Source organism: Limanda limanda, chromosome 12, assembly GCF_963576545.1.
Source record: "Limanda limanda chromosome 12, fLimLim1.1, whole genome shotgun sequence".
Lineage (NCBI taxonomy): Eukaryota > Metazoa > Chordata > Actinopteri > Pleuronectiformes > Pleuronectidae > Limanda > Limanda limanda.
The window spans coordinates 26,036,974-26,051,527 of record NC_083647.1 but is presented as its reverse complement, the minus strand read 5'-3'; the positions used below and the strand labels follow the sequence as shown (position 1 = coordinate 26,051,527).

Here is a 14,554-nt window from a genome sequence, read left to right as displayed (position 1 = left end):
TTGATTTCCGTCACAGGGAACTTCCATCGCTCTGCGTAGCATCGCTGCTGCCGACAGACACGAGGAATTTAGATCCGAACTACGCAGCTGAAGAGAAACTGACGTTTAGATGTTTGGAACCTGAAGGAATCACAAGGGCTGGTTCCACAAATGATTCATTTCCTTTGTGCCATTTGGAGTCCCCAATAAAAACTTTTAAACATTTTTTAAACACTGGACTTTTGAACTAAACTTAACCGTTACAAAGATGGGAGGGAATAACAGGAGCTGACATGTGATGCACCATATTTATAACCTATAAGTGGGAATGTAAAATGTTGACATGTGACTCTGGACAGTGTTGGAACATGGAAGTGAACCAGTTGTTGCTTTAGTCGTTTCCAGCGAAAAATTGAAGACGAAACATCTGGAACCAAATTTCAAAAGGGACAAAAACCAAAAAAATGTGTCAGTGAACAGGAACAGTTGACACACACATATTGACTCGGGTGTGTTGAGTTCTGGAGGCGCTGCTGCTGAGGAACAGGACGCTAACAGTGTTTTTAATATTTAAATACATACAAACAGCCTGTGACATACAAACATGAAAAGTGTTTTGAAAGAATTCTCTGCGTTAATAACCTGTGATGACGTTTAGATGCTTTTTGGAGAGTTGTGGGTGAAGATCGGACCGTGAATTATATTTTGCTCTAAATATTAAAATCTTGTTTCTTGGCCCTTAAGACTTCAGGTTTGTACGCAGGTGTAAAAGGGCTTTTTAAATAATTTGAAATAGCTGTTGTGCGGTGGCACTTGGTTTTAAATCTCCAATCTGAAATGAAGAGGACTATTGGAGCGGGGGGGGGGGGGATTGTCTGACTCCACCCCCCCCAACAAACACACTCTTTGTCTCATTAACAGCTGTAACAAATGATCTCAACACATCATTCAGTCTGAGACGGACACAAACGGAATGACATCATTAGAAATAAAAAACAACCACAAAAAAAAAAAAATCTTATTCTTTAGAATAACTATGATACAAAGCATCACTTAAGTTACTAAACTCAAATATACACAGCCATTTGTTCATATTTACATTTGTACATCACAAAGAAAAATAACTACATCACAAAGAAAAATAACCTGTTGCATGAGGAGTTGTTACGAGGACGTCTTTCCCTTTATACGTATTTAAAATCGGCTAAAAGTCCACAGGAGGAGAAAGAGGAGGGAAATCAGGACCAAGGCACTTCTCTACCAAATACTGAAAAATCATCTCGTTGACTCGCAGGAAGCAGTGACAATTATTTTGAAAGGGTAAGAACCTTTAACACAAAATGGAAAAGATGTTTATGGATGTAAACAGAAAACGTCTCATGCCAAATATCATACAGCTGGTTCTCCTTTTCAAAAAACTTAAAACGTATATAAAACCTTTTTTTTTTTTCCAGTATTGTTTTTATAAAAAGACGTGAAGACAGTGTAGAAAAGGCCCGACGCTCTGGGCTAAGGCAGAAACATCGTGAACAGCTGCCGGCCGATGTCGTCCAGTTAAATCTCCACGAGAGTCGTCGTGAAGTCAAACAGAGAAAAGATAAAATCATCAGTGAAGAGAAAAGTCTCGATTCCAACAGCGTCGACGGTTAAAGTGAAATCCAGAAAATCCAAAAGCGTTTGATGTTTATTTTCCGTTTATTTTTTTTTTGGTTGTTTTTCTGTATTTTTCGTTGTTGGTTTTTGGTAAAATTTCGCCTCCGAGCTGCAGACGACAAAGTTAAATAATGTTTAACGAACAAAAATAAAAAATTAAAGCATCTGAAATCTTCACTTTTGGTGTTTTTAAGAGTTGAAACGTCGGAGACACTGAGGACGTCTCAGTTTGTGTCCCGTGTCTCAGGAAGTCCGTCCTGCGCTCACACATAATGGTCATTGATGTCCTCGCTGAGCTTGGCGGCGTTCAGGTTTTTACACCGGTTGTCCTTGGGGCTGTACGCCGTCCGGTGCGGCGCCTTCACCGGAGCGCTGTGCGTCGTGCAGATGACTCCGCCCTTTCCCTTCACCCCCCTGTCCTGCGCTATGGAGCATTTCTGAGACAAACACTTGTCCCCGAGGCCCGGCGCCCTCTCCTCCTCTTCCTCCTGCTCGTCCTCCTCGTGCACCCCCTCCTCCTCGCCCTCCGCCCCGTCGCACGTCCTGTCCGAGGGGCCCATCAGCTTCTTGCATTCGTACTGAATGTCCTTGTCGCGGTTGTCTTTGAGGGCGTAGCTCGGAGGCGTCTCCAGCTTGTTGTTGACCGGCCTGTCGGATCGGGCCGCTCTCTCACGCTCTTTCTTCCTCTTGCGGTTCCACCAGACGCAGACCACGATGCAGAAGATCCACAGGACGCTGAAGACCACGCACAGCACCGGGACCAGGTAACCTGCGGGAGAGCGTCACAGGAGAAGATATTGAGCACAGATATTATCCATAGAATGAACTCAGTGTCCGTCTGTAGCCGAGGAACAAGTGTACGAACATCTTTCACAAAGTTCCACTGCAGCTTAAACTATGAGCTCCGCGTGGACAGTAACAACTTTGTGGTTGCTGGAGCATGTGACACTCAGCTAAACAGTGAAGCTGCAAAGCACCAAGTTAAGGATCTTTTATGTTTTAGAGATTCTTTCGTTGATTATGAGACTGGACAGGACAAATTCAAAATTGCAGCCGCCACAGTCACATCGACTCAGAAATCATCAGTTTGTCAAAATTTTCTAAATCTACTTAGTTTTAATAAGTTAAACATTTTAAGACCAAATTTTTCAACTCAGCAGAAAAAGGCAAATTCTTGTTACATCTAACAACATCATATACACACATGTAGGGTGTAAATATGCTAGCTTCGTTTTTACAGAGTAACCTTGAGGAGCAACGCTAACAGTTTCCTCCAGCTTTCTTTCTTTGTGCTAAGCTAAGCTAAACACATGAGCGTAACACGTACCAGCAGGAGGAGATTCCACCAGCGTCTCCACTTTGACCTCCACCACGGCCAACATGACGGTGCTGTTGTGGCGTTTGGACAGAGCACCGATGATGGCGCTGGCGGCTTTTTGGATCTGTCCGCGGTCGCTGTCCTCGGATCGCCCGTCCTGCTCAAAGGACTGCAGGGATGGAGAGAGAGAGAGAGAGAGAGAGAGAGAGAGAGAGAGAGAGAGAGAGAGAGAGAGAGAGAGAGAGAGAGAGAGAGAGAGAGAGACAAGTTGAGAGTGAACTGTTTGTTGGTAAAGTTTGATACGAACCCAGATCGTGGATCGTGATCTGAGGAACCTTTCACCTGATGTTCTGGTCTTCTCCTGAGCTACGATAGTCCCAGAAACCAACAACAACACAACCATCACAACAAGAGTTGTGGTAGTTTGTTGTATAAAAGTAAAGAACGTCTGAACCTGAGTCTTTAGGAACAAACACACAAAACGCTGAACTCACTTTGAAGCTCTAATCATCTGAAAAACTGAAATACTGGTAACTTTGAATATCAATGTGAATAAAAGACGACTTGTGGGAAATGACTGAAATGTGCAAAGCCACCAGTTGTAGTGAAGAGTCTGTCACACACACACACACACACACACACACTAAAACACACACACACACACACACGCACACACACACACTTGCTCGGGGCTATGAAAGAAGATAAAGAGAAGAAAAAACACATTCATGGTTGTGAATAAAGCAGATTCTCATCCTAACATCTGGCAGGCTGCGGAGCCCCCCCCCCCCCCCCCCCCCCCCAGAGACAACAGAAGGTGGAGTTAATTGCCTAATAAGGCTCTGAGGGTGAGAGCAGCGAGGTGGTGGGGGGGGGGGGGGGTCGGGGGGGGATTAGCTGTGTGCTGTGCAGTTCAATTAGGACAAACAATGGAGCAGAGCCCAGCTGTGCTGCCGCTCGGCTGGAGACCAACACTCCTCTTTTCTTCTCCGGAGGAAATCAGCCGCTCGTTCACACACCTCTGACCCCGCCCCCCCCCCCCCCCCCCCCCCCCCCGGGGATGACTGACAGATCGCACCACAGACACGGGCTGCACTGACAGACACACACACACACACACACAGAGCAACACACACAGGCTACAGCCACGCTAACATTTAGCTCTAATTACGTCTGCTCTCTCTGTGATTGGCTGAGACGTTCGTGTTCCTCAGTGAGAAACAGAATCGGCGACGTCACAATCCCATGATCGCCGTCATCCTCCAGATGAAGAGCTCGACCAATAGACACGCAGCATGTGACACACCCCCTCTGACCGATGTGACCACAACCAAGTACTGGACAGAAGCTCGATAGAGACATGAACACATGACGTTTCATCATTTCTCCCCTGACGACGCACCACCTTTGATTTGATCATAACTTTATTTACACATATTTCAGTTTCTGTTGAATCAGAAAATGAGACTATCGATCACTTCACCTTGTGTTTATCAGATGTTTGAAAACACTGGAGCTGAAGATACAACACACACACACCCACATGTTGGAAGGATTCAACAGGATCTTCAGGATTCAGCTTGTTCTTAGTTTGTGTGTTTTGGGGATTTAGGGACAGGAAAGAGATGCAGACCCCCCCCCCCCTCACTGGTTTATGAGACGGAGAGACAGAGAGTCTCAGAGACAGAGAGACAGAGAGAGTCAGAGACAGAGGGACGGAGAGACAGAGGGACGGAGAGACAGAGACTCAGAGACAGAGGGACGGAGAGACAGAGGGACGGACAGACAGAGATGGAGAGACAGAGAGACTCAGAGACTCAGAGACAGAGGGACGGAGAGACAGAGAGACAGAGACTCAGAGACTCAGAGACTCAGAGACTCAGAGACAGAGAGAGTCAGAGACAGAGAGACAGAGAGAGTCAGAGACAGAGGGACGGAGAGACAGAGGGACGGAGAGACAGAGGGACGGAGAGACAGAGACTCAGAGACAGAGGGACGGAGAGACAGAGGGACGGACAGACAGAGATGGAGAGACAGAGAGACTCAGAGACTCAGAGACTCAGAGACTCAGAGACACAGAGACAGAGAGACACAGAGACAGAGAGACAGAGAGACTCAGAGATAGAGAGACAGAGAGACTCAGAGACTCAGAGACAGAGGGACGGAGAGACAGAGAGACAGAGACTCAGAGACTCAGAGACAGAGAGACACAGAGACAGAGAGACAGAGAGACTCAGAGACTCAGAGACAGAGAGACACAGAGACAGAGAGACAGAGAGACAGAGAGACTCAGAGACTCAGAGACAGAGGGACGGAGAGACAGAGAGACAGAGACTCAGAGACTCAGAGACTCAGAGACTCAGAGACAGAGAGACGGAGAGACAGAGAGATGGCGAGACAGACTGACGTGACCACAACCAAGTACTGGACAGAAGCTCGATAGAGACATGAACACATGACGTTTCATCATTTCTCCTCTGGCGACGCACCACCTTTGATTTGATCATAACTTTATTTACACATATTTGAGTTTCTGCAGCCGTTTGTGTTGAGGCGACATTAATGTCAGATGAATGATTAATGTCACACAGCCAGAAGATTCAGAGACGTCTGTTGAATCAGAAAATGAGACTATCGATCACTTCACCTTGTGTTTATCAGATGTTTGAAAACCCTGGAGCTGAAGATACAACACACACACACCCACATGTTGGAAGGATTCAACAGGATCTTCAGGATTCAGCTTGTTCTTAGTTTGTGTGTTTTGGGGATTTAGGGACAGGAAAGAGACGCAGACCCCCCCCGCCCCCCTCACTGGTTTATGTTCTGTCACTGACTGTAACTGCATCGAGCTTCGTCCTGTTTACATCCAGCAGCTCGTCTGATACGTCGGCTCCGAGCTGCTCCAGCATCTCATCGGTTTCTCCTTCCAGCCCACGAGACGCAGACGCTTCGACTCCAAACAAACCCGACGCTCCTCGCTCGTCCTCCGACACACGGAACCACTTGTTCCAGCAGATCAGCTGCGTGGTTCACAAACACACCTCGGGATTCTTTGGCTGAGAATAAAATCGACTTCTACTCGAGATTCTAACGACTTCACCCACACTTGGAAACGGACGCTGGCGTCTCTGAGTGGGAGTGAAGGTTTCTTATGAAAGCCTTGTTGTGGGGATCGGGTGGAAGTCGGGCTCGCCGCTCCTCTTCCTGGATCTGCCGCTCACGACAAGTCTGCAAACATCACAGGGACGAGGTCTAATCCCCCCCCCCCCCCCCATTAAGAGCTTAGAGCCCAGAAGTGACTGATTTCCCCCGAGTGTGGGTGGCCGAGAGCGAGGGAAGCAGGGAGAGAGGGAAAGAGGGAAAGAGGGAGAGGTGAGGGAGAGACGGCAACAAAGAAAAGAGTGAGGGAGAAAGAAAAACAGAAGAGTGAGGAATGAAAGAAGGGAAGGTGAAAGAGACAGTAAGAAGGAAGAAGAAGAATAAACAGGAGGAGAAGGAGGAGGAGAGGAGACAGATCAGCAAGGTGAAACGCTAAATCTCATCCAGATGTTAAAAGCCTCTCCCTCTCTTTTCTTTCCTCCCTTTTGTTTCTTCTGTTGTTTGAGTAAAAGACGACAGAAAGAGAAATTAGAAGGTTAAATTAAAAGGTTCAGATTCAACAGCTCTTCACTGGAAACAGTTTGCAGCTTTTGATTAAGAACGATTTCATAGAGTGGGAGAAGGAAAGAGGGAAAGTGTTGGAGAGACTCAGAGACTCAGAGACTCAGAGACTCAGAGACTCAGAGACAGAGAGACGGAGAGACAGAGAGACAGAGAGACAGAGAGGCTCAGAGACAGAGAGACAGAGACTCAGAGACAGAGAGACAGAGAGACTCAGAGACAGAGAGACAGAGAGACAGAGAGACAGAGACTCAGAGAGACGGAGAGACTCAGAGACAGAGAGACTCAGAGACAGAGAGACGGAGAGACGGAGAGACTCAGAGACTCAGAGACTCAGAGACAGAGAGACGGAGAGACAGAGAGACAGAGAGACTCAGAGACAGAGAGACAGAGAGACAGAGAGACAGAGAGACAGAGAGACAGAGAGACAGAGAGACAGAGAGACTCAGAGACTCAGAGACGGAGAGACGGAAAGACGGAGAGACGGAGAAACAGAGAGACTCAGAGACTCAGAGACTCAGAGACAGAGAGACTCAGAGACAGAGAGACAGAGAGACTCAGAGACAGAGAGACACAGAGACAGAGAGACAGAGAGATGGCGAGACAGAGAGACAGAGACTCAGAGACTCAGAGAGACAGAGACAGAGACTTAGAGACTCAGAGACTCAGAGACTCAGAGACGGAGAGGCAGAGAGACTCAGAGACGGAGAGACACAGAGACAGAGAGACAGAGAGACTCGGAGACTCAGAGACTCAGAGACAGAGGGACGGAGAGACAGAGACTCAGAGACAGAGAAGGAGAGACAGAGAGACTCAGAGACAGAGAGACAGAGAGACTCAGAGACAGAGAGACTCAGAGACAGAGAGACGGAGACAGAGAGACAGAGAGACTCAGAGACAGAGAGACTCAGAGACAGAGAGACGGAGACAGCGTCTGAATCTGTGATCTGAAGCTTTAACAACTTGACGACATCCCAAAGTCTGATGGACGACACGCTCTGAGGAACCAGTGTCATGACGGTTCCAGAAGAGGGTTGTGTCCTCAACTGTGAGACCACCCGAAAGACAGCACTGTCAGTGTGTGTGTGTGTGTCTGTGTGTGTGTTTGTGTTTGTGTAATAGTTACCATGGCAACCTCCACGGCGTCGCTATTGGAGTAGGACAGGTCACAGAGGATGAGCAGCGCTCGCTCCTCAGCCAGCGTCTGAGTGACAGGGAGGAACCTGAGCTCCGAGCAGATGTTCTCTACAGTGGTGCCCTGCAGACACACACACACACACACACACACACACACACACACACACACACACACACACACACACACACACACACACACACACACACACACACACACACACACACACACACACACACACACACACACACACACACACACACACACACACACACACACACACACACACACATTAGTATCTGCATTTTGTAATTCGAGTAGATTCACATTTGCTCTTCTAGTGTCTCACTGCTGTTTCCACTTCCTCACACCGACTCCCGGGAAGTTTAAAATTGATTTTAAGATTTTTTTGGCGACACTCTTCAGGCTCCATGTTACACACCTGACCTTTGACCTCCCTACGCAGCAGCTCGAACCTTCAGATACACCGAAAGCTACGAGTGACACGATGAAACCGGCTCTGGTTTGTGTACAGGACCTCCTGATGTTGTGTGTGTGAGGCAGCGGGACATCTGAAGTCACTTTCCTCCCACCCTGGGTTGTTAACATTCGATAATTCGAGCAATTATCAAGAGTTAACAATGCAGGGTGGGAGGAAAGTGACTTCAAATGTTCTGTTATGACATGAAACCTCAACAAGGACGGAAAAGACTCGATGACGCTGCTGGTTTTCAAACTTCTCCCACGCTGAGATCCTGCAGATCTGTTGGCTGCAGGAACATCGGGCTGATGAAACATCTGCATCAACGCTAAACCCTCTGATTAACTTCTCTCTCTTGATAAAAAACACTGAAACCACAAAACTTCAAATTTTGACAACGACCTCGTTAAATTTGACGTTTAAAGCAACATTTTTTAAAGCCGGAGTCGTTTTATTCAGCTTTTGAATTTTTCGTTTTATTGCCCGAGGAGAAGAAAAAAAATGATAATCTGTCAAACACTGCGACTGCTGAGTGGAAACCACAGAGCAGCTTCAACAGAGGAGTTCGGGTGGAAGACGATTCTGATTCTCATTCCATTGGGTGTAAAAATTGAAAAAAAAGCCTATTAAATATATTAAAAGAGAGAAATTCAGTAAATATTTGGAAGCTCCACAAACAGGAAGTCTCTTACCGGCGGCACTTTGTCCTTTTTGAAGATGAGCGTGATGCGAGCACAGCTGTTGTCCAGGTAACCGCTGTTGGGCTCGCACTGGGTGTGCAGCGGTGTGGGGGGGTCCGGCGTGGAGCACACCCCCCACTGGTTGCACGGCGGCGAGAAGCACGTGAGGAACTGATGCTCCACGCACTCGTGACCTCCGGGGCAGGAGGGGGGGGGGGCGTCCGCGGGAGGAAGAGCCTTCGGGAGGACGCAGGGCCGGCGACCGCACCGCACCTGGAAGAAGGGAGGAGTCACCGCTTTTACTTTCCTCTACCCTCATCATGTGGTGTGTTGACTCATCAGTCACGCGACTCCACGGAGGTCGCTCTGGTTTCCGGAGCGTCACTGACCTTAGAGCAGCGGACGTGTCCGTCGACGCACTGGCAGGCGTTACACTCCTCCTCCCAGCGGCTGGCGTGAGGGAACTGCAGCCCGGCGTGCCGACACGACTTCCCCAGGCCGATGACTGGAAGGAACGGGAGGAGAGGGTGAGAACATGAGCACAGCTGGAGATCCAGGAAAGCTCCTCTGAGGCGACGGCCATGTTGAGAAGAGCCCGAGCTTTAACCCTGAACTGGGAAGAAGCAGCTCTAGCAGAACTAATGAAGAACAGGGTTTGCTCACACTCTTGACAGCGAGCTCCAGCGTGTCCCGGGGGACAGACGCAGCGGAAGGCGTTGATCTCGTCCATGCAGGTGGAGCCTTCGGCACAGGGAGACGACTGACACTCATCGATGTCTGAGGGAGAACCAGCAGAGGAACGTTCAGTAAACAGCTGCAGCACAAGACAACTCACTCACATCATTGTGAAAGGGACAGTTTAGACCAGAGAGATCACACGTGGAAAAATAAATTCATCTTCTCCGCTGCGTTGGAAAAAGGATTTTAAAACAAGAAGCATCTGGGAAGAGCTTCAGTGTCTCTTGCAGGAACCGAGGAACTTCTTCTCACCGTAGCAGAACAGAAACTGATCTTTGAGAGATTTGAATGTTATGTAAAAATCTCCAGTGAGTGAAGGGAATCCAGAGAATCTCTTCGGCTTCACACACTTCAAATGGACAACGCTCCGGGTGTGAAAAGGCTTTTCTGGAGAGCTTTCTCTCATGAGGCCGCGGGAGAGCCCCCCCCCCCGACCCGTCGGCCGGACTCAGCTCTGACCTCGGGCTCAGCGCGGAGGCGAGAGGTTAACGCCGTCTTCCGAAAAGGTTTCCTAATCTGTCGCCCCCAAAACAATCGGCTGGCGCTCCCCCATCGCGACCTTTCACCTCCGACCCCCTCCGGCCCATCTGACCCCCACCCTCCTCCCCTCCCGGTTCCCAGGGGGACTCACTTATGCGGCAGTCCGGTCCGGCGAACCCGGGGGCGCACTCGCAGCGGAACCAGTTCACGCCGTCCACGCAGATGCCGCCGTTGTAGCTGCGGAGGAAAGACGGAGGAATCAGCCCCGGGTCAGCAGTGTGTGCAAATAGGAAAAAACACAAAGAAACTGAAGAGAGAGAAAACTGCTCCTGAAGAGAATCAATGAAAAGCAGGAAGTTGAAGTTGTTCACTTTGTCAAACTCACAACAATAACACAAAATAAAAATCTTCCCGTTTTTCAAGTATGTTAAACACGTTTGTAAAGTAACACAACTTCAACCGACTTATCTGAATCTAACTTTCAGGTCTTTGAGTTGTTTCAGTTTCTGACCTCAGATCTTTTTCACGTGCACACTATACGTTCCTGCAATGCATCATGGGTATTCAGTGAGGTGGTTGTGTCTGTGTCGTCCTGAGGGACAGACACACTCTCGGTGGGACTTGTCTCCTGCAGAGTTCGCAGCGGCTCGGTTTGAGTGGCAGCCGACTGAAGCTGATCCCGGATCAATGTCCAGACTTTATATGTAAATCCCTCCTGACCACATACTGAGAGACCCCCCCCCTCTACCCCCCCCTCACCCACACCTCCACTCTTTACAGCCCCCCCCCCAGGTCGAGGAGGGTGAATGGGCGAGTGGGGAGTCTCTTCTCTCTCCTCCACCTCCTCCTCCCAAAACCAAAACCACCACTAATCCACCTGTCAGTCATTGTAGAGGAGGGTGAGGAGGACAGAATGGGGGAGGCATGGGGGGGGGGGGGGGGCTTTTGTCCAGGGAAGCCTCTCTGATCCAGAGATCCCCCTCTCATTGTTTACAGCTCTACATTTTATATTACTTTCGTTAATAAAGTTATGTTTTAAATACATCAAAAAAATAATTTAAATGTCTTGTTTTGTCCGACTGACGGTTTATAAACAGACAATAATAATAAAAAAAAAGTCATCATGATTCAAAACCAAAGAGTTTTCAGTAGATTGATGAAAATGGATCTCACCAGGGATGTGGGTTACAGTCGTCGACATCTGCAGGAGAAAGAATCAGAATCAGAATTATTTTTATTGCCACGTATATATTTGCATTTATTGGAAATTGCCACTGTACATAAAAACAAAACAACAACATATACAATAAGACAATATATACATTAAGAAAGAAACAATACGTTATGGAAGTTCGACTAATCAGCATCAGATACTTTTCACTGAATAGGACTTAATAATAATGACTTCTAATTCACTATTTCAGGCATAAATCAAAAAGAAAAGGAAACACAACTACTAAGAAATATCACAAATCATAAAAAGGATTCTTGTAATTGACTTGAATCCTGCGTATCGTACTGCGATGGTGTTGAAGTATTAATCTACTGATGCAGTCGTACTTTGATTTCCAACCTGTTACTAGATCTCAAGTCAGCATCTGATTTGTAATAATAACAAAAAAATAACAAGAAGCTAAAGTGAAGCCTTATTCTGTCCCTGGCTGTTAGAAGAGTTCAGAGACTCAGCGGATCCCGGCTCGATCCCTCGGCTCTGACGCTCACGTACTCTGAGCGCAGGTGTGTCCTCTCCATCCGTCCTTGCAGATGCACGTGAAGACGTCTCCCCCCCCGACGCACGTCCCCCCGTTCTCACAGGGTCCCGAGTCACACGTGCTGTTCTTGGCTACGAACACAACATGAGGAATGTTTGTTAGTCTCTGACCAGGCGGTAACCGGGTCACACATCACGTCATCACTGGGTCTCTGATGGTCACAGTCCGAGTGGGGGTGGGGCGCCTGACCTGTGTTGCAGGTGCTGCCCCCCCAGCCCGAGGGGCAGCTGCACAGGAAGGAGTCTCCGTGGTCGTAGCACGTCCCCCCGCTGCTGCAGGTGCTGGCGTCGCACTGGCTCTCACCTGGAGCGCCGCGGCACGGGAGAGAAAACACAAGGGGTTCAAACGTTTGACTCGGCGCCAGCGTGAAGCAGCGATTACTTCGGGCCCACAGCGGGAGTTCAGAGGAGTCGTGAGAGGGGAGAGAGAGAGAGAGAGAGAGAGAGAGAGAGAGAGAGAGAGAGAGAGAGAGAGAGAGAGAGAGAGAGAGAGAACAAGCCTGCACAGCCGCCCGAGACGCCATTGTGCTCCACACGGGAGATTAACAGGCTGAGGGAGCGAAGGCAAATATAAGACCTGACATGTTGAAGAGGACGGAACCAGAAGACAAAGACGCCACTCACGAGAGATTCGCTGGCTTTGTTTCATTTCTACTTTCCTCTGATGTGTTTCTGCATCGATGCCAATGGAAAATAATCTTCCGGAGCGTTTGATAATTCAGCTATTTAGACACTGATACACTGAGTTTCTCTCGCTGTTCACTTTAAAGACCTGTTGTTGCCAACCAAGGGTCACGCAAACACACGTGTCTTCTCATTGAGGCGTTTCACACGTGCACATACAGAACACACAGATTTCTTCTCATGCTTGTGTAACGGGGTAAATATGTTGATTGTTAAAATCCTGTTCAACTTGGAACTGCAGTCATTGTTTTTTGTGTATTTCTTTTATTTTGCCGTGTTTATTTGATTTTGAAGGGCCACAACAGGAACTTCCGGGGATTAGCGGGAGAAAACCTCTTTTTTCCCTCAGATGCAGTTTCCACAGCACCGAGTAAGTTGTGTCCCTTCTGTCTGTCAGTGTTTTAGTTGATTATGGTTTATTTAGTGTTTAATAATATGCATTTTTTTGTAACTTTTCTTTTACAGATGATTGTGTTCCATTTGTGGTTACAGGTATGTTTGTTTATAGTAGTTTAAGGAAAAAATCTATACGATCACGTGTCAGAGAGATGCAGTTTCCACTACACCGAATGATTGTGTTCCATTTGTGGTTACAGAGAATAAAGTTGAATTGTTCTACCAAGCCTGAGTCATGAGAGATGAGTGAAAAGAGCAGCGGTACAAGCACAGACCGTCACACTTGGAAACACGCGTGTGGACTCACGGGAGTGGCAGGTCTTTCCCTTCCAGTTGTCCACACAGTTGCAGTAGAAGTCGTTGAGCAGGTCGACGCACTGCGCTCCGTTCTGACACGGGTTCCTGCTGCACTCGTTCACATCTGGAGCGTCAAACAACCCGTCAGCACAGGGATCAGGTTATACATATTATATATTGATTTTACCAGCTCACGACAGATAAATATGTTCCTAAATGTTCTGGAAGCAGGAACGCATCTCACGTTTGAATTAAACCATTTTTTTTTTACTGTTATATCTGATATAAATATGTAAATAAATATTACACTACTCATCTAAAGTATCGTATAAGTCACAGTGTCATCTGCAAATGTGCACGAGGACACTGTTCTAAACTTTAATACCGTCAAAGAAGAACGGCTCCTGATGTTTAGAGTTTAGATTTAGTTAAAAGTTGATTGAGTTTAAAAAGGTAACTTCTGCTATGTAAATAAATCAGATTTACCACTCATATAAAGTATCATATAAGTCACAGTGTCATCTGCAAATGTGCACGAGGACACTGTTCTAAACTTTAATACCGTCAAAGAAGAACGGCTCCGGATGTTTAGAGTTTAGATTTAATTAAAAGTTGATTGAGTTTAAAAAGGTTACTTCTGCTATGTAAATAAATCAGTTTTACCACTCATATGAAGGATAATATAAGTCACAGTGTCATCTGCAAATGTGCAGATCCACTCACCAGCATCACACAGCCGGCCCTCCCAGCCGCTGGGGCAGAAGCACTGGAAGGAGTTGATCCCATCGATGCAGGTTCCTCCGTTTTTACAGGGCGACGACGCACAGTCGTTAATATCTGCAGACAAACAAAAGGACGGATATTAACTGATGTTTGAGGTTTAAAGGCACCGAGATCACAAAGGCTCATTTCAGAAGAAACACGTCCTTCAAGAAGCTTTGGAGAAAAGAGAGTTTGTGTGTTTGAGTTGGAAAACAATACCATTACCATCAAATCATCAGTACTTTTACCATCATCTTGCCAATGCACCTTATCTACCTATTTTATTGTATTTTTATCTTGTGCTTCTGTTTTTTTTTTTTTGTTTTTTTTTTAATTCTTTCTACCTTTTATTTTTAATTTTATTCTATTGTATTGTATTGTATTGTATTCAAATATACCGGCTGCTATGACAACTTAATTTCCCTTCGGGGATGAATAAAGTAATCTATCTATCTATCTATCTATCTATCTATCTATCTATCTATCTATCTATCTATCTATCTATCTATCTATCTAT

At 47.0% G+C, this 14,554-nt stretch overlaps 1 protein-coding gene across 1 annotated transcript in view; it reads right to left on the bottom strand.

Moving 5' to 3' along the window:
- Positions 1-1,124: 1,124 nt before the first annotated feature.
- LOC133016009 (protein jagged-2-like) overlaps positions 1,125-14,554 on the bottom strand; it is a 47,385-nt gene continuing 33,955 nt past the window's right edge. The window contains exons 15-26 of the mRNA XM_061083304.1: positions 13,999-14,112; positions 13,286-13,399; positions 12,089-12,202; positions 11,854-11,970; positions 11,301-11,328; positions 10,279-10,364; positions 9,573-9,686; positions 9,299-9,414; positions 8,922-9,182; positions 7,740-7,871; positions 2,960-3,119; positions 1,125-2,401 (exon numbers count right to left, since the gene is read on the bottom strand). Of these exons, the coding sequence (XP_060939287.1) occupies positions 1,896-2,401; positions 2,960-3,119; positions 7,740-7,871; positions 8,922-9,182; positions 9,299-9,414; positions 9,573-9,686; positions 10,279-10,364; positions 11,301-11,328; positions 11,854-11,970; positions 12,089-12,202; positions 13,286-13,399; positions 13,999-14,112 (1,862 nt within the window). The 3' untranslated portion in view covers positions 1,125-1,895. The remainder of the gene's footprint in view (positions 2,402-2,959; positions 3,120-7,739; positions 7,872-8,921; positions 9,183-9,298; positions 9,415-9,572; positions 9,687-10,278; positions 10,365-11,300; positions 11,329-11,853; positions 11,971-12,088; positions 12,203-13,285; positions 13,400-13,998; positions 14,113-14,554) is intronic.